Raw genomic sequence first — 20,865 nt, forward strand, 5'->3', positions numbered from 1 at the left:
AGAGGACAGGAATCTCGGGGGGGGGGGGACAAAAAGGAAAGGATATCAGATAGTGAGCAGACTCATTTCTCTCCTTTCCTTTCTCTTCAGGGAGAGCTTGGGGCACCCAGCAACAAGCAGTTATCAGAGAGAATTCCAGAAAACACTGAGGCGACATTGGTTCTAGTAGGTGAGTGTAAACTTTTTCTGTCAGAGCTCTACTCTTTAACAATCACTAGCTTCCCATCCTTGAGCAAAGACCGGCTGTGACATCAAGGAGAGGCCAATATGGCACCTAGGGACTCCTGGTCCTGTTTTCTTCAAGTTCTAGTTCAAAATATGCAATGGAAACAGAAAGGCCCAACTGAGCCAAACCTGAATGACCTAGAACTATCTTGTGACCCCAACTTTTACCTTTTAATTCTTTTCATTTTTATTAGAATTTCCAGATTATATTGAACAATTCACTGGGTCATCTATTGATAGATGCAGTATCCCTCTGAGTGACCTCTACTCCTTCTAGCCTATTCATAATTTAATTCAATACATAATTATTTGGATTTATCTCATACCTTTTTAATAGTTGCTCAAGCTGGGTTACATTCAGGTACAATACGTATTTTCCTGTTCTCAGAGGACTTACAGTCTAAGTTTTTGAAAATAGGTTAAGTGACTTGCCCAAGGTCACAAGAAACATTGGCTTCCCTGGTTCTCACCCTGCTGTTCTAATCCTCATCTCTCCCAGTCTCTTTTTCTCTTTCTTCACTGCTCTGCTTCTTTGCCTTTCTCTCTTTCCCCCTTCTGTTTTCTCTCTTATTCATTACTTCTAATATACCATGCAAACCTGTCACTATACCTTCCCTGGTTAATGACACCTTTATGGCGCCTCCCTCCCCAGGGTGTGCGGCTTTCCTGGAGCACCCTACATTGGCCTTTGTGCGTCTGAAGGAAGCTGCGGAGCTGGAATCAGTGTTGGAGGTGCCCTGCCCTGTCAAGTTCCTCTTTGTGCTCTTGGGGCCCGGTTCCCCAAATACAAGTTACCATGAGATTGGTCGGGCTGTCTCCACCATGATGTCAGAAAGGGTACGTTGATATAGAACTGGATAAAACCTCCGGGAGAAGGGGGCTTTCTGAAGAGTCAGACAACTGGATTCAGTTTTTCAGAATCATTGAGGTAGTTACCGTATTATTGGCTTAATTCCGTGTGTTACTGAGATTTGAGTGCCCTTTTGGTTTTTCTACTTCCTAACTACTACTACTACTACTACTTATCATTTCTATAGCGCTACTAGGCGTACGCAGCATTGTACATTTGAACATGAAGAGACGGTCCTTGCTCGACTAGACCTTGAATGCATTCTCCTTAACGTCCTCTTTCTTCTGGACTTGCAGGTGTTCCGCATGGAAGCTTACCTGGCAGAAGAACGCCAGGACCTGATCAAGGGGGTGGAGGAGTTTCTAGACTGCAGCATTGTTATCCCCCCTTCTGAGATCCAAAATGAACAGCTTCTGAAGGAATTAGTGCCAGTACAGCAGGCACTCCTTCGGAAAAGGTATCGCGCACCTGAGGAGATCAAAGTGGTCCCAGGGAGCAAGATGACAGGTATGGAGAGGGCAGAGTAATGTTGTTTGTCTCCCAGGTTTATGTCATCTGTTTTAGTGTTGAAAGAGATAGGATGGAAAATCCACTGTAAACCCTTCCCTGAAGCTATGTTTCAGCTCTATAAATGGCGCTCTGCTGATAGTAGAGAGGATCAAAATGGCAAACCCACAAGCATCTGATAACTGGAAAGGCCAAGATGGAAGTACTTAAATGAATATATCAGGGGTGAGGGAAGCTTGTAATAGCACAAGCACTTCCCCTTTCACAACAGGACGTCTCTGGTCTTTCTAGCAGTGGCGTAGCCAAGGGTGGGCCCAGCCCACCCACTTTGGGCTCAGGCCCACCCAGTAGCAGCACATCTATGATGTGGCTGGCAGGGATCCCCAAGCCCCACCAACCCAAAACTCCCAATAACTGTCCTTCCTGCATATCCTGTAAATTGCAGATCTTCGCCTGCAGCAAGCAGCGACTGATATATACTGTTCACACTGGCCCCACAGCTTTCCCTCTGATGTATTCCTGCCTATGCAGAAACAGGAAGTTGCATCAGAGGGAAGGCTGTGGGGCCAACATGAGCAGTGTGTATTAGTTTATGCTGGCTGCTGGTGAAAACATGCTACTTAAAAGGTATGCGGGGGAGGGGGATGTTTGAGAGACCATATGGCATGCAGATGAGAGAGATAGAGACCAAATCACTTGTGGGACAGGGTGGAGTTCTTCTGCCCACCTCTGTTAGGCTCAGGCCCACCCAAAATTGAGTTTGCTTTCTAGACCAAATGTTTATATAGAACGACATTTTTGAAAGGATGTCCAAGTCAGACCATCACAGACAGGATACAGCCTGTTTGAAAATATGTGAGATGGATGTCCATGTGCTAGAAATGAACATCCATTTTACAAACTGAAATGGCAAAATTATGAATGAATCAAAAAATCCCCAAATCCACTGGTATTATTAAACAATACACAAATCAAACCGGGGAACTAAAGTCAAACAATACCTATTTTTACCTTTCTATTTTGCACTTTTTAAAAAAAGTATTCCTTCTAATTCTTTATTAGCTACACAGTGTATAGGAAAAGCATTACATAAGTAAAGAAGACCCTCAGAAATTTGACTCACTCATGCAGCTAGCCAAAAATTGGCTGCTATAGAGAGTGGATAAGTTTTTTTCATTCTTCACACTGCAAAAACTAGGCCCTTAATTCTGACCATATTTCCACAGAGCACAGAACAAGAATAACTACAAAATAGCTAATTCCGAAACACTGTGGACTCTGATATTTCAAGAATTATTAAATGCAGTAATATTCCTACTCTATGTAATTATGTCATCTCCGTGATACTTTGTACCATACTTTGTAAGCCGCACTGAACCTGCTATCGAGCGGGAAAGAGCGGGGTATAAATGCCATAAATAAATTTCACCTTCCCAAATACATTGTTTTAATACAAATCACTCTTTAACATCAGGAAATATCAGAAAATATCCAAATGTAAAGAGCACAACACTTATTGTCTTGCTGCCAGACAAAAAATATTTTACCCGACTGTGCTGTAGTAAAAGTATCTTAACCACGTAGAATCAGCAAACATTGCTTCATTCTGAAAATCGTTCCTCTCCGCAGTCTCTCTAAAACGCCCAACACTGCGGGGTTTGAAATCTTCTTCTTCAGGGACTCAGGTATGGCTGCGAATACTGTGGATTCCAATAAGCAATCTCCTCAGATTATCCCCTCTTTCTCTGTATGATTGTGTGCTTTCCTCTATTTAAATGGTGTTTTTTTTACAATTTTATTTTATTGTAAACTGCTGTGACCAAAAGTTTTTGTAAAAGCGGTGTATCACGTGCTGAATAAACTATAAGCTATAAATTATGAACGAGGCAAAACAAGGGACACGGACTTCTGTATAGCAGTATAGGAAATGGCCACACAGATATCCAAGAAGAGCAGAGGGGTAGGTATTAGTTATCAGGGGACCCAGGTTCAAATCTCAATGCAGCTGCTTGTGAATTTCACTTTTAATTTTGAGCACTCCAGGGAAAGAAAAATACCTATTGTATCTGAATGTACGCCACTTCAATAGCCTTTAGGCTTGCAAGTACAGTACAGTAGGGATATTTCTGTCCCTGGAGGGCTCACAATTAAAAAAAAAAAGAGTTGAAGTGGGATTTGAATTTTTTTTACAATCCACTGCACTAACCACTAGGTTACTCCTTAGATCTGAATGCTTCTCTGTTAACAATGCCAATAACACCTGGAGCTGTCATACAGCCTGGTATCTCTTGCCTGTTTCACTTTCAAGGGAGAGGATCAGGGTCAGGGACCACTGGGGGATTAAGGAGGTGTTGTGCCTCAATCCCTCCAGTGCCCAGCTGCTCCAGTAGAGCACCTTTCTGTAACCTGGATGTGACAAGTACCAGGTCTAAATAATGACGTCCTTCCTTTTAGACATGGACATCTGTTCCCCTTCCTTAATTGTAGTTGGACATCCATAGTTTGGGCCCTCCCTAGTCCCTCCTAGAACATGCCATGACCACCCTCCCTTGCTATATTGACGTTCTGCGGTGTTGGATGCCCATATCCTGCCTTTCTAAAATTGAGATATTTATTTATTTATTTGTTGCATTTGTATCCCACATTTTCCCACCTTTTTGCAGGCTCAATGTGGCTTACATATTACCGTTAACGGCGTTAGCCGATTCCGGTCTGAACAAATACGTGGTACGAATGAATACAAAGTGATATTGTGGTTGAATGAGGTACATGTATGGTAGGTACAATTGGGGGGAACTTAGAGAGGGAAAGTAGAAATATGCGATATGGACATCTAAATGCTAGTTTTCAGACATCCAAAATAGCAATAGAGCTTCAAAAATAAGAACCCTAGACTACTATCTCACCTTAGGAAAGGTTGGCTTCTCCAAAGTAGTCCATTCGTTGACTGATCTCTGGCTTGATATCCCCATTGCTGGAGCAGAAGAGAATGCAAATTAGATGAACGTAGAAAATAAGTTCCCCATCCACCTTTGGAGGTGGTGATCCAACTAGCATAATATAGGGGGGAATTTTATATTTGGTGCAGCCAATCCTATCCCATCATGAAATCTGGATCTAGCCAGATGATACCTCCTTACAATAATTATGCTATGAATATAAACTTAAGTCTCTGACGTGTTAGTTCTTCAGTAGATGAAACAGCTACATATCTGTGGTCTTGGTTTCACCAATTCATTAGATGAATGACTCTGGGATATATGTTTGTGCCTTTCTATATCCAAATGTCTCAGTGTGATTAGTTTCACACAACACCTAAGCTCCCCTCAGATCTCACTCAGCTATTTGCCACTTGTGCTTTTTGGTCCCAACAGAACAGAAGCCAAAAGAGGATGATGACCCCTTGAGCAGAACAAGACGACCATTTGGTGGATTGATTCGGGATATCAAACGCCGCTATCCCAAGTATCTGAGCGATATCAAGGATGCCTTAAATGCCCAATGCCTGGCTGCCGTCATCTTCATTTACTTTGCCGCTCTGTCCCCTGCCATCACCTTTGGGGGTCTGTTGGGTAAGCTGAGTGCTGCTTATTCTTCTAATTCAATGGGATAACTGTCATTTTGTAGCTTTGGGGCAACAGATAAAGACTGCAAGTTCCTGCCATTTCTTATTTACTGCAGTACTACATACCATACTACTACTACTTATCATTTCTAAAGCGCTACTAGACGTATGCAGCGCTGTGCAATTGAACATGAAGAGTCAGTCCCTGCTCGACAGAGCTTACAATCTAATTAGGACAGACAAACAGGACAAATAAGGGATAAGGACAAAGAGTAGGAAGATTCCGGAATCCCAAAGAGTAGCAAGATTCTGTGTGGAATCCCAAAGACAGCAAGATTCCGGAATCCCAAAGAGTAGAAACATTCCAGAATCCCAAAGACTACTACTACTACTACTTATCATTTCTAAAGCGCTACTAGACGTTCGCAGTGCTGTACACTTGAACATGAAGAGACAGTCCCTGCTCGACAGAGCTTACAATCTAATTAGGACAGACAAACAGGACAAACAAGAGATAAGAGAATATTAAAGTGAGGATGATGAAATAAGGGTTCTGAACAAGTGAATAAGGGTTAGGAGTTAAAAGCATACATGATCTCCCTCTGTGAGGGAGGGAGTGATATAGCAGCAGGTGTGCCTAAGAACACTCCCTCACTGATGGTACAGTTAAGCCATCTTATAGCAGGTGGTGCTAGCCTACTGACCAGAGTCAGAGGGGCAGGGCTCAGGCAGGGATGTAGTTAAATGCCCTGAGGCAGAGTACAGCGAGAGAGGCCCCAAGGGAAGAGATCAAAAGAGGGCTTGGCTGCAGTATCTGAGGGGAGTACCAGGGAAGAGGAGTGGTTCTAGCTCAGACCCTTGCATTCCTGTGTGATAAGAAGTCTAAAGCAGGCTAAAAGAGAATATGAAGAGAAATTTGCCATAGAGGCAAACTCATAGTAACAACTTTTTCAGGTACTTCAGAAGCAGAAAGCCTGTGAGGGAATCAGTGGGACCAATAGATCACCAAGGAGAAAAGGGGGCACTCAGGGAGGACAAGGCCATAGCAGAGTGACCGAATGAATTCTTTGCTTCGGTCTTTACGAAAAAATATGTAAGAGATCTACCTGTACCAGAAATGGTTTACAAGGGCGACAATGTAGAGAAACTGAAAGACATCTTGGTGAACCTGAAAGACGTACTGAGCCAAATTGACAAGTTAAAGAGGGTAAATCACTTGGACCAGATGGTATATACCCCAGGGTACTGAAAGAACTCAAACATGAAGTTGCTGATCTGCTGTTAGTGATTTGTAACCTATTGTTAAAATCGTCCATAGTACCTGAAGATTGGAGGGTGGCCAATATAATGTTGTTTTTTAAAAGGGTCCCAGGTGTGATCTGGGAAATTACAGACCAGTAAGCTTGGCAAAATAGTGGAAACTATTATACAGAATAAAATTATGGAGCACATAGACAAATATGGTTTAATGGGACAGAGTCAGCATGGATTCAGCCAAGAGAAGTCTTGCCTCACCAATTTGCTTCATTTCTTTGAAGGCGTGAATAAACATGTGGATAAAGGTGAACCAGTTGATGTAGTGTATCTAGATTTTCAGAAAGCTTTTGATAAAGTTCCTCATGAAAGACTCCTGGGAAAATTAAAAAGTCATGGGATAAGAGGCAATGTTCTTTTGTGGATTAGGAATTGGTTATTGGGCAGAAAACAGAAGGTAGGATTAAATGGCCATTTTTTCCTCAGTGGAGGAGGGTGATTAGTGGAGTGCCACAGGGGTCTGTACTAGGACTGGTACTATTTAACATATTTATAAATGATCTGGAAATTGGAGCAATAAGTGAGGTAATTAAATTTGCAGATGACACAAAACTATTCAAATTAGTCAAGCACATGTAAACTGTGAAAAGTTGCAGGAAGACCTTAGGACATTGGAAGACTGGGCATCCAAATTGCAGATGAAATTTAATGTGGACAAATGTAAAGTGATGCACATTGGGAAGAATAATCCAAATCATAGTTACCTGATGCTAGGGTCCACCTTAGGAGTCAGTACCCAAGAAAAAGATCTAGGTGTCATTGTAGACAATACGCTGAAATCTTCGGCTCAGTGTATGGCAGTGGCCAAACAAGCAAACGGGATGCTAGGAGTTATTAGGAAAGGGATGGTAAATAAGACCAATAATATTATAATGCCTTTGTATAGCTCCATGGTGTGAGCTCACCTTGAGTATTGCGTTCAGTTCTGGTAGCTGTATCTCAAAAAAGATATAGCGGAATATGGAAAGGTTCAAAGAAGAGCAACCAAAATGATTAAGGGGATGGAACTCCTCTCATATGGCTAAAGAGGTTAAGGCTCTTCAGCTTGGAAAAGAGACCATTGAGGGGGGATATGATTCAGGTCTACAAAATCCTTAGTGGTGTAGAATGGGTAAAAGTGAATCGATTTTTCACTCTTTCAAAAAGTACTAAGACCAGGGGACACTCAATGAAATTACATGAAAATACTTTTAAAACCAATAGGAGGAAATATTTTTTCACTCAAAGAATAGTTAAGCTCTGGAACTCATTGCCAGAGGATGTGGTAACAGCAGTTAGCATATATGGGTTTTAAAAAGGTTTTGACAAGTTCCTGGAGGAGAAGTCCATTATCTGCCATTGAGATGGACATGGAGGAAGTCACAGCTTGTCCTGGAATCGGTAGCATGGAATGTTTCTACTATTTGGGCTTCTGCCAGGTACTTGTGACCTGGATTGGCCACTGTTGGAAGCAAGATACTGGGCTAGATGGACCATTGGTCTGACCCAGTATGGCTATTCTTATGCCTCCAGTGATTCCAGGGTTGTATGATCACAAGTGAGGTAACTGAAGACTGCCAAGGTAGTCTAATTATCCCTTGGCTATTGGAACTGTGGTTATGATAAAGGAAGTTATTGCATAGTCAAGAATGTAGCCAAGCCAGGGACAGGCTACTGGAATTGGGACTATGTTTGAGAGACTTTGTTGGAAGTACCAATCCTGTGGAGAAAAGCCTCTACTCCCATAAATATTTGAATGGTATTAATATGCAAACAAACCATTTCCAGAAAAGGGGAAGCAGTAGAATTAGAGGACATGAATCGAGGTTACAGGGCAGTTGGCTTAGCAGTAATGGTCAGGAAGTACTTTTTCACGGAGAGGGTGGTGGTTACCTATAATGCCCTCCCTCAGGAGATGGTGGAGACAACTGAATTCAAGAATGAATGGGATAAACACAAAGGATTCCATATGGCAATAGAATGCAATCAAAACAACTTAGTCATGCTTAAGCATCAAATCCACTAGTTGGGAAGTAAGGCTTTGGTCTGTGTCCCAATTATGGCTAGATAGGTCTGGAGTGGGCTTCGATGGCAACTCCAGTAGTTGAAAATTAAGCCTGTGCTAGGCAGACTTCTATGGTCTGTTCTCTGAAAATAGCAAGGACAGCTCAAGATCAAGTACGCATACGTTATCATATCGTATAGTAGGAGTTTATCTTGTTGGGCAGGTCTTTATCTACCATTATCTATCTACTGTTATTCAATGATCAGAAGTTGTAATTGAATTTGTCATACTGTAGTATATATTTTTATCTTTATTTTATTTTGTTTATTCTGGATTGTTTGAGATGATGTAAGCCGCACCGAACCTATTAGGGGAGGGTGGTGGTATATAAGTATGTGTTGGTATTGGGTTTATTTTCAAAACAGAAAATGTCCAAAAAAAACCAAAACAAAGCGGTAGATGGACTTTTTTCTTGCAAAAACATCCAAATTGCTATTTTTGAAACATATTTTTCAGACATTTTTCTATACAGTTCATCCAGATTACAAGGGGGCATGTCAGAGGCGTGTTGTATGTGAATGTTTTTCTGCCATAATGGAACAAAGCAAAAACATCCCAGGCTAAAACCTTGATGTTTTGGACTAGACTTGTTTTAATAACGACTTAATCACAAAAAGGTGCCCCAAATAACCAAATGACCACTGGAGGAATTAAGGCATAACTCCCCCCCCCTTACTCTCCCAGTGGTCACTGATCCCCTCCCAGTGCCGTAGCGAGGGCAGCTGGCACCCAGGGTGGGTCACCGCTGTGCACCCTCTCCCCCCGGGTGCAGCACGGCACACCCTCCTCCCTCCGGAGCGCACCTCCCCTCTCTGGAGTGCACCCCCCCCCCCCCCCCCGGAGCACATACTTACATGGGAAAGCAACGAGGGACGGGCGGGAGGGCCGAACCGCCCCAAGTGCATGTCGCTGGGAGCTGCGTCGGCTCCACTGGTTCCCTGCTCTCTCTGTCCCGGAACAGGAAGTAACCTGTTCCGGGGCAGAGGGAGCAGGGAACCAGCGGAGCCGACACTCCCCCAGTGGCGTGCACCCAGGGCGGACCGCCCCACCACTTTCCCCCTTCCTACGCCACTGCCCTCGCCCACCCCTTAAAGATGTAAATGAAACAGTACATACCAAGCTCTATGACAGCTTCAGATGTTATGGCCAGTCCTATTAGAGCAGCAAGCAGGTCCTTGGAGTCATTTAGTGGTCAGTGCAGAGCACTGTAGAGAAGGGGACCCAGGCCCATAACCCACTCTAAGTGTTACACTTGTGGTGGAAAGCGTGAGCCCTCCAAAACTCACTAAAAATCTACTGCACCCACATGTAGGTGACACCTGCAGCCATAAGGGCTATTGTAGTGCTGTACAGTTGGGTACATTAGGTTTTTGGTGGGTTTTGGAGGGCTCATCATACAATATAAGGGGGTAATGGTGAGATGTAAACCTGGGACCTTTTATGTGAAGTCCACTGCAGTGCCTCCTAGGGTGCCCCACTGCTTTGCTGGGATGTCTGTGTGGCCAGTCTACTAAGAATGCTGGCTCCTCCTACATCCTAATAGCTTGATTTTGTGTGTTTTTCACTTGGATGTTTTTTTGTTTTCCAGAAAATGGTCAGAAAAGACAGATGCACTAAGCACATCAACGTCTAGCAAATGGCCATTTTCGGAAAAAAAAAAAATAAACATTTTTCAGGTTCAAAAATGGCCATGTTCACTACTGGATTTTTGGACGTTTTCTGCAAAACGGATTAAAGTCGGATTTAAACATCATATCGAAAATGTCCCTCCACATGTTCAGACCCTTAGATTTAATTCAGTTCAACTTAGGTCTGAGTGGAGGAGTAGCCTAGTGGTTAGTGCAGTGGACTCTGATTCTGGGGAACTGGGTTCAATTTCCACTGCAGCTCCTTGTGACTCTGGGCAAGTCACTTGACCCTCCATTGCCCCTGGTACAAAATAAGTACCTAAATATATGTAAACCGCTTTGAATGTAGTTGCAAAAACCTCAGAAAGGCAGTATATCAAGTCCCATTTCCCATATAAGCCAATATCCCCTTTTTAGGGTTCAGTGCAATTTACGTCATCAGTGGGCCAGAGGTTGGTGCAATATTATTATAGATAGGACATTGGTTGAATATAATTTTGTTGGTTAGATACAATTGGTACAATATTTTAAGTAGGACATTGGGTGAGAGGTCCTTCATATCTCTCAGAATGTTTTCAGACATAGTGCTGTATAATTTTTCCTGACGGGGTTCTGCTTTGCTTGGCTTCCAGGTGAGAAGACACAGAATTATATGGGAGTTTCTGAGCTACTTGTCTCTACAGCTGTCCAGAGTGTGGTCTTTTGTCTCCTAAGTGCTCAGCCTCTGCTCATCCTTGGGTTCTCAGGTCCTTTGTTGGTCTTTGAAGAATCCTTTTACACAGTATGTTTCTGCTCCGAAAGCATGCCATGTATTGCACTCCTTAAAATGATGTTCCACTTGTATGTTTGCATCTTCATAAGGGGAACTGATACATTTTTCTGCTCTATTCAAGTAGGACTTGCACATTACTGCATTATGTGCATCAATGTTTCTCTTTTGAATCATACCTGCAACACTTTCAGGTGAATTTTCGAAAGAGAAGGACGCCCATCTTCCGACACAAATCGGGAGATGGGCATCCTTCTTTCAGGGTCGCCCAAATCGGCATAATCGAAAGCCGATTTTGGGCATCCTCAACTGCTTTCCGTCGTGGGGATGACCAAAATTCACGGGGGCGTGTCGGCACTGTACCGAAGGCGGGACTGGGGCGTCATTTAGAGATGGGCGTCCTCGGCCGATAATGGAAAAAAGAAGGGCGTCCCTGAACAGCATTTGGCCGACTTTACTTGGTCCATTTTTTTTCACGGCCAAGTCTCGAAAAGGTGCCCAAACTGACCTCCCCTTACTCCCCCAGTGGTCACCAACCCCCTCCCACCCAAAAAAAATTTTTTAAACATTTTTTCCAGTCTCTATGCCAGTCTCAAATGTCATACCCAGCTCCATCACAGCAGTATGCAGGTCCCTGGAGCAGGTTTTAGTGGGTGCAGTACACTTAAGGCAGGCGGACCCAGGCCCACCCCCCCCCCACCTGTTACACTTGTGGTGGTAAATGTTGAGCCCTCCAAACCCCCCCCCCCAAAACCCACTCTACCCACATGTAGGTGCCCCCCTTCACCCCATAGGGCTATGGTAGTGTGTATAGTTGTGGGGAGTGGGCTTTGGGGGGGTTTGGAGGGCTCAGCGCCGAAGGTATGGGAGCTATGCAGCTGGGAGCAATTTGTGAAGTCCACTGCAGTGCCCCCTAGGGTGTCCGGTTGGTGTCCTGGCATGTGAGGGGGACCAGTGCATTACGAATGCTGGCTCCTCCCACAACCAAATAGCTTGGATTTGGTCATTTTTGAGATGGGAGTCCTCGGTTTCCATTATGGCTGAAAACCGGGGATGACCATCTCAAAAACAACCTAAGGATGACCATCTCTAAGGTCGACCTAAATTTAATGATTTGGGCGTCTCCGACCGTATTATCGAAATGAAAGATGGATGCCCATCTTATTTCAATAATACGGGTTGCCCTGCCCCTTTATGGGGCCATCCTGCGAGGACGCCCTCATGAAAACTTGGGCGCCCCGTTTGAATATGCCCCTCTTTGTGGAGCAACTTATCTCCTGTGAGCTCGAAGAAAAAGTCCAACCTCCCTAGAAAAGTGAATCTTTGCATATGCTCTTTCAATTCAATTCACATATTTATATTCCGCCAGCTCCTTTCAGGAGGCCCAAAGCGGATTACAAATCAAGTAATAATAGAACAATGCAATTTTAAACCACTAATCCAAATCTAATATAAAAGTTAGACAAAATTGGTTCAACAGAGAACAAAATCATCCCAAAGATTCATCCTAAGAATTCACTAAATAAAAAAGTTTTAATTTTCTGGGGTTGGCTGATAACTGATGGGTCACTATCCAGCTTATTTTTGAAGGAGAAGGGCGGCCATCTTCCGACACAAATCGGGAGATGGCCGCCCTTCTCTCAGGTGCGGCCAAATCGGCATAATTGAAAGCCGATTTTGGCCGCCTTCAACTGCAGTCCGTCGCAGGGCCGGCGAAAGTTTAAGGGGCCATGTCGGAGGCATAGCGAAGGCGGGACGGGGGCGTGCTTAACACTTGGCCGCCCTCAGCCGATAATGGAAAAAAGAAGGGCAGCCCTGATGAGCATTTCACCAGCTTTACTTGGTCCATTTATTTTCAGGCCCAAGCTTCAAAAAAGTGTCCAAACTGACCAGATGACCACCGGAGGGAATCGGGAATGACATCCCCGTACTCCCCAGTGGTCACCAACCCCCTCCCACCCTAAAAAAAAATTTTAAACATTTTTTCACCAGCCTCTATGCCAGCCTGAAATGTCATACCCAGCTCCATGGCAGCAGTATGCAGGTCCCTGGAGCAGTGTTAGTGGGTGCAGTGCACTTCAGGCAGGCAGACCCAGTCCCATCCCCCCCCCCCCCCCACCTGCTGCACTTGTGGTGGTAAGTGTTGAGCCCTCCAACCCCCCCCCCCAAACCCACTGTACCCATATGTAGGTGCCACCTTCACCCATAAGGGCTATGATAGTGGTTTACAATTGTGTGGAGTGGGTTTTGGGGGTATTTGGGGGGCTCAGCACCCAAGGGAAGGGAGCTATGTACCTGGGAGCAATTCATAAAGTCCACTGCAGTGCCCCCTAGGGTGCCCAGTTGGTGTCCTGGCATGTCAGGGGGACCAGTGCACTACAAATACTGGCTCCTTCCATGACCAAATGCCTTGGATTTCGCCGGGTTTGAGATGGCCAGCCTCAGTTTCCATTATCGGCGAAAAACAAAGCCGCCCATCTCTAAGTCCGGCGATCTCAACATTTATGTCGACCTAAATGTTGAGATTTGGCCGGCCCCAACCATATTATCGAAACGAAAGATGGCTGCCCATCTTTTTCAATAATACAGTTAGCTCCGCCCCTTCCTAGGGCCATCCCCGGAGATGACCGCCCTTACAGATGGGCGCCCCTGTTCGATTATGCCCCTCCACATGCAGGTTTGATGGATTGGCTCTGATTCTACACTGGGTGTTGATTGTTGAAGTCTGCCTTTCTTTATTGGCTGCTAATGGTTGGAAGTTTTCATTTCATACTGACTGTTACAGAGTGTTTTTGCTTACTGACTGCTTAGGAAAGTTCTCATTCTCTATTGGATGCTGATTATTAGAGACGGTCTTTCTGTATTGGCTACTTTTTTTTGGACATTCTTGATCCCCATTGGATACTGATTATTAGAGCCTGCCTATCCTCATTGGCTGCTGATTGTTGGAGGTTGTCATTCTTAACTCCTGTCCTTTCTTCCTGACTCAGTTTTGTGAAAACAATGATATGGAATACGTTGTGGGAAGGGTTTGGATTGGTTTCTGGCTCCTTTTGATCGTCTTGATTGTTGTGGCCATTGAAGGCAGCTTCCTTGTGAGATACATCTCTCGATTCACCCAGGAGATCTTCTCTTTCCTCATCTCACTCATCTTCATTTATGAGACCTTCTCCAAGCTAATCAAGGTGAGCTGTCCTGTTAGTGTGAGAGGGAGTGTCTGTGTGTCAGAGGCAGTTGGAGTGTGTTTTGTGTATGTACATTTGATGTGCCAGATATCTACGTGTGTGTTTATGGGTGTGTGTGCTTTCATGTACTAGTAACTAACTTTTTAGTCTCACTCACACACACAGGGAGTGACATGGTTTGCACATACTGCAGCAGGACATGTTTATCCACTCCTACCCTAGCTAGAATAATATTTAACCATCTCTCTAACCTCATGTGCAACTTTCTTTAAACTAGTTACCTTATTTTTCAAACTCCTCTTACTCTCTTACCTATCAATATGTTTCATCTTTACTTATACCCTACACTGTCAATTAAAATGTTCCATTACGTACTGTGTTGACATTGTACGTAGTAAACTATGTGAAAAGAAATCCGCCAAAGAACGGAGAACTCAAGACACCCCACGGAATACAACAATTTAAAATAAAAGTGGGAGGACGACCAAGGAAGCCAAAGACTGAGAAGATGTATAATAATAGAGAAGTTTATTGAAGTATGGAGAACGAGAGGACATGAAATGAGATTGAAGGGGGGCAGACTCAAGAAAAATGTCAGGAAGTATTTCTTCACGGAGACAGTGGTGGATGCTTGGAATGCCCTTCCGCGGGAGGTGGTGGAGAGGAAAACGGTAACGGAATTCAAACATGCGTGGGATAAACATAAAGGAATCCTGTTCAGAAGGAATGGATCCTCAGGAGCTTAACCGAGATTGGATAGCAGAGCCGGTAGTGGGAGGCGGGGCTGGAGGTTGGGAGACAGGGATAGTGCTGGGCAGACTTATACGGTCTGTGCCAGAGCCAGTGGTGGGAGGCAGGGATAGTGCTGGGCAGACTTATACGGTCTGTGCCAGAGCCGGTGGTTGGGAGGCGGGGCTGGTGGTTGGGAGGCGGGGATAGTGCTGGGCAGACTTATACGGTCTGTGCCCTGAAGAGCATAGGTACAAATCAAAGTAGGGTATACACAAAAAGTAGCACACATGAGTTGTCTTGTTGGGCAGACTGGATGGACCGTGCAGGTCTTTTTCTGCCGTCATCTACTATGTTACTATGACACAACATTGTGTTTCAGCCTTAGGCCTGCATCAGGAGTCTTATTTCACAAAAAGCCTTCTGGGCAATGATGACATAAAATCTTCTGGAAAGGATAGTCTTTTTGCAGCAATCGTGCAGTCTGAGACAAACGTGCATGCCATATTCCACAACGGTCTTTTTAAAGACTATCCTTTCCAGAAGATTTTATGTCATCATTGCCTAGAAGGCTTTTTGTGAAATAAGACTCCTGATGCAGGCCTAAGGCCGAAACACAACGTTGTGTCGAGTCTCCATACTTCAATAAACTTCTCTATTATTATACATCTTCTCAGTCTTTAGTACGTAGTAAACTATGCCATACTTTGTACAGTTTGAATATTCTTACTGCTGCAATTGTCTATTGCTTATGTTTGATTTAAATTCTTACTGTACACCACCTTGAGTGAATTCCTTCAAAAAGGCGGTGAATAAATCCTAATAAATAAATAAACCTTAATAAATAAATACCGCACTATGGGGGTCTTTAACAAAGCCCTGCTAGCGTTTTTAGCTCACAGTAAAAATCAGCTGACAGTAGTTTACCGCCTGCTGATTTTTACCGTGAGCTAAAAACACTAGTGCGTCTTTGTAAAAGGGCCCCTATGGGTCTAATTTACTCTCTGCATATGGGAAAATTACAAAAGGTTGTGACTTCCATATGGTTCATTAAATCTTCTTCACCTTTGCCACCCGCACCCCCCGAAAAATGCCATTCTGATCATTACCATACATTTCTGCTTTCAAAAAGAAGTTTACAAAGCTGAGTTTTTGCTGTAGTGGTAAAGCCTATCACATGTTCTGGTTCAGTTGGAGACTCCTAATCCATTCCCTGGATACCTTTAGGGAACAGATTCCTAAGATTTACCTATCTAATCACGGTATCATTTTTTAAATGAAATAAAAACAACAGAGCTTAGTACTTATCCCATTTATTTATTGGAATTTATTAACCACCTTTATGAAGAGATTCACTAAAGTCGGTGTACAGCAGGCATAAGGGCTGACTCAGTGGGTGCTGTGGGTGCTCGAGCACCCCCCACCGGAAGTTCCCTTCATCCCTCCTCCCTCCCTCCCTTTGAGTTCCAGGCCGCATCCCTCTGAATTTTAAAAGTCATCATCTTACCTCATCAGGGTTACGGCGGCAGCAGTGGTGAAAAGCGTGCAGGCTCGGTTCTTAGTTCAGTCTTCCCTTCTCTCTCTCTCTCAGCTCTGGTCCCACGGGACCAGAGCTGAGAGAGAGAGAAGGGAAGCCTGAACTAAGCGCAAAGCCTGCACGCTTTTCACCGCTGCTGCTGCTGCTGTAATCCCGATGAGGTAAGATGACTTTTAAAATTCGGAGGGAGGGGTCCTGGAACTCGAAGGGAGGAGGGGGGCCTTGGAACTCGGGAGGGAGGGAGGGAGGGAAGAGGGGAGGGCCTTGGAACTCGGAGGGACCCTGGAACTCGGAGGGAGGGGGACCCTAGAACTCGAAGGGAGGGGGGCCTGGAACTGGGAGGAACTGGAACTGGGAGGAACTGGAACTGGGAGGGAGGGACTGGAACTTGGAGGGAGGGGGAGGGGGTGAGGGAGGGGGAGAGGGAGGGGGGATGGGGATGGGGATGGGGAGGGGGTACAGAGAGAGGGGGATGGGGGAGAGGGAGGGGCAAGAGGGGGAGGGGGGAAAGATGACCAGTTTGAATATGAAGGTAGAGCACGTGGTAAATTTCAACAGTAAAGGTTCAGAAGGCAATAAAGTTCCACTCATTGGCAGAGCTGGTTTAACCATCAGGCAAACTAGGCAGTCACCTAGGGCATTATCTTGAGGGGGGAGGGGTTGAGGGGAGCATGGCAAGGAGTAGCTGAACTCAAAGCAAAACAATATGTCCTGACAGCTACACACATGCCCAGAAATAGCAGAATGTATTTTACCTGCAGGAAAGGTGGGCAATTTTTCAAAAAAACACCCTTACCCAGGTAAATGGCTTTTGGCTATAGCCTTCCTTATATAGTATGTATGCATAAATACATAAACGAGGAGTGACCTAGTGGTTAGAGCACCGGTCTTGCAATCCCGAGGTGGCCAGTTCAAATCCCCACTGCTGCTCCTTGTGATCTTGGGCAAGTCACTTAACCCTCCATTGCCTCAGGTACAAACTTAGATTGTGAGGCCCTCCTGGACAGAGAAATATCTAGTGTACCTGAATGTAACTCACCTTGAGCTACTATTGAAAAAGGGTGTGGGCAAAATCTAAATAAATTTAGTATGTCATTCTGTATTTTTACAAGATCACTCTGGCGGAGTGGCTTTGGGATGACCATCATTAAGTTTATTTATCAAAAAAATCAGGCGGAAGGACACTAGGAGTCTGAAAGTTTACTTGAGAGGGGCTAAGGCTGAAGGGCTGCCAGGATGCCTAATACTCTTGCACTGGCCCTGCCCCTTGGTTCCCTCAGCATGATTCACTGATCTAGGCCCCTCTTGCTGTCACCTTCCTGCCTCTTGGATTTGGCTAACTATTCTCCATCAATCCCTGTCAGATCTTCCAGCAGAACCCGCTTCAGAAACAATACAACGTGACGGGCACAGAACCCCCACAACCCAACACAGCTCTGCTTCGCTGGTTCTGATGGCTGGGACTTTTTTTCATTGCTTTCTTCTTGCGCAAGTTCAAAAACGAGCAGCTTTTTCCCAGGGGAAGGTCAGTATGGTGGCAACCTTCAGCATTTTCTTTCTCTACCCCATCCCCTTTGCTTACACCTGTAAAAACAAATGGATCATGATCCTTCTTTTACCTCCTCCTCAAAAGAAAATCTAGGAACCAAATTGGATCTATCATTCCATGTCCCTCTGTCAAACAGTACAAACGGGAACATCGTCTTCCGCAAAAGGGAAACAAGCAAACCACAAGAGTGGAAGAAGCCAAAACACAGTTCTCAAGTTATGTTTTCATATTCTGTTCTGTTTTTGCATTACGTTTGTATTATTTTACCTTATATTATTTTAATTCATTATATATCCTTTTAGTTCATACAATTATTTTATATGTTTCTATGACTGAATTTTCTGTTTGTCTAAGAACCCCTGATAAAGGCTTTGGGGTGCCGAAACACAGCCCATATGGGGTTCATTCTGTCAGAATTGGAAATATTCAGTCTTCAGATTTGGGATGAATAAATGTCTTGGTGATCCACTTGAGACTGCGGTTTGCTTCTTCCACTCTTGTGGGTTTGCCTCTGCTCAAACATCCTGAACAATGAACCAGGGGCATAGCAGACCTCACGGTGGAGGGGCCAGAGCCCGAGGTTGGGGGGGGGCACATTTTGAGTGCAGCCCTGCCGCCCACGCCTCGCCTCCTCACCCTCCCCCCCCACCGCCTTGCCTCATCCCCTCCACCGCCTCGCCTCAACCCCCCTCACAAACAAATACCTTTGCTGACATGGGTCCCCAACTCCCGCCAGTTGAAGCCTTCTTCAGCGCAGTCTCTGATACAGCCGCATTCGCTGCCTGCCCCCTGCTCTCCTTTCTTCTTGCTCCTCTTGTGCACGCTGATGCACAGGAGGAGCAAGAAGAAAGAAGAACGGGGGCAGGCAGCGAACGCGGCTGCGCCGGAGACCACGCTGAAGAAGGCTTCAGCTGGCGGGGGTTGGGGTCCCCTGCCAGCCAAAACCAGGGGCCCGGATGAAATTTGTAGGGGCCGAGCCCCCGTGGCCCCCGTAGCTACACCCCTGCAATGAACAATGTTATGGTTATAACAAAAACTCCTGGGGGGGTTAAAGAAGGAGAGACATCACTTTGTTCTGTAGATACGTACATGTTAGTGAGAGAGTTTCTGCATATCCATTGCTGTTCTAGCAGTGATTTTGGCTTGGTGGTGGCATCCTGCTCTTTTATGATGCCAGTTCAGTTGAATTGGGGCTGAGATCTTGTACCATGAACCTTCCCTCACAACTATCCTTAGGATCCCCATCTGCCCATTTTGGATAAAATTCTATAAATGGCACCAAAAAAAAATGATTGCCGAAACAAAACACGCTTAGCACTATTCTATAAACCTCGCCTAAAGTTAGGAGCGGTTTATAGAATACGCGTAGCATCTGTCTCCGTGACTAAAATTTAGGTGTGACCATTTACACCAATGACAACCTGGTGTACATGCCCGTGAGGCATATTCCAGAACAGTGTGTGTAATTTTTAGAAATGTCCATGAGTTCCTTCCATAGCCATGCCCCCTTTTTGATCCATGCATTAGAATTTACGTGCACCACTTTTCAGAATACACTTAGAAAGTTGCTTGCGTAAATTCTCATTAGTGCCAATCAGTGGCATAGCTTCGTGGGGCCACAGGGGCCTGGGCCCCCGTAGATTTGGCCCTGGACCCCCCTGCTGACGACCCTCTCAACCCCCTCCTCACGCCGCCAACCCTCCCCCGCCGCCGCCTACCTTTGCTGGCGGGGGACCCAAATCCCCGCCAGCCGAGGTCCTCTTCTTCTGTCGCAAGGCTTCGTTCTGTTTCTGTGAGTCTGACATCCTGCATATACAACGTACAGGAGGATGTCAGACTCACAGAAACAGAACGAAGCCTTGCGCCGGAAGAATAGGACCTAGGCTGGCGTGTGTTGAGGTCCCTCGCCAGCAAAGGTAGGCGACGGCGGCGATGGAGGAGGGTTGGCGGCGGGAGGGGGGGGCAAAGTTGGTGGTGGTGGTGGTGGTGGTGGTGGTGGTGGTGGTGGCGGCGGCGGGGTGGGCCGGCAATGGCGGGGGGGGGGGTTGGCGGTGCCGAGGAGGGGGCTAAATGGTGTCCCCTCACCTTGGGCTCTGGACCCCCCTCCCGCCAAAGTCTGGCTACGCTCCTGGTGCCAATTAGTGGCAATAATATCTTGTTAATGGCCAATTATCAGCACTGATTGGCTTGTTAATTAATTAAGTTGCACACGCAAATCGGCTGTGCTCACTGATTTGCATGAAACTTTAGTCGCCATATATAGAATCCAGGCTTTTATGTCTACAAAATTTAGGCTGATCATTGAAGTGCCAGGGTTCCTTCTGGAACTCTGGAAAATGGGACCTGCAATCAATCCACTAGGTACCACTTTTAAGCAGTGATATGACTCCCTCTTCTCAGAGGCTTGAATACTGTGCTAACAACATTACCAGCATCAGTTCAGCCCAGGAGAGTGGAAGGCCTAATGCAGGGGTCAAACTGGACACCTTACATATGGCAGTGCTCAACTCTTGCCACACGAGCCAGACTGGGTCATTCCATGTCAAGTGGTCTGGTGGTCCCTGCGCGAAGGTTGCAGTATGGGGTCAAACAGATTACTATATCTCAGCAAGTATTGCATCGGGGAACGTAAAACTTTACCAATGTTCATTGGGGACATGTATGAATGTCACAGAAATGTCATCGAAATCCGTGATGGTCACGCAGGGACCACAAGACCACTTGACATGGAATGACCGGGATCATACCAATGTTAATACATCACGTACACCCTGGGATAGACTATAGCAATGATACTGTTACATATGTAGATTAGAACATGCTGCTTAAATGAGAGGGTGATAAATAGATGATTGGAATCATCTAGCGCCATGAGGACAACGCCATCATCTAGCACAACGAGGACAACAGAATTATAAGCACGCTTCAGATGGGTACAGAGGGCTGATGGTAAAAGCAAGGCA

At 45.3% G+C, this 20,865-nt stretch overlaps 1 protein-coding gene across 1 annotated transcript in view; it reads left to right on the forward strand.

Annotated features, from left to right (window-relative positions):
- SLC4A1 (solute carrier family 4 member 1 (Diego blood group)) overlaps nt 1–20,865 on the forward strand; it is a 56,630-nt gene that overhangs the window by 25,450 nt on the left and 10,315 nt on the right. The window contains 7 exon segments of the mRNA XM_030220485.1: nt 91–169; nt 878–1,062; nt 1,372–1,582; nt 4,957–5,154; nt 10,766–10,914; nt 13,893–14,087; nt 17,718–17,882. Coding sequence (XP_030076345.1) covers nt 91–169; nt 878–1,062; nt 1,372–1,582; nt 4,957–5,154; nt 10,766–10,914; nt 13,893–14,087; nt 17,718–17,882 — 1,182 coding nt within the window.

The sequence above is a fragment of the Microcaecilia unicolor genome, chromosome 12 (genome assembly GCF_901765095.1).
Source record: "Microcaecilia unicolor chromosome 12, aMicUni1.1, whole genome shotgun sequence".
In the NCBI taxonomy this organism is placed as follows: Eukaryota; Metazoa; Chordata; class Amphibia; order Gymnophiona; family Siphonopidae; genus Microcaecilia; species Microcaecilia unicolor.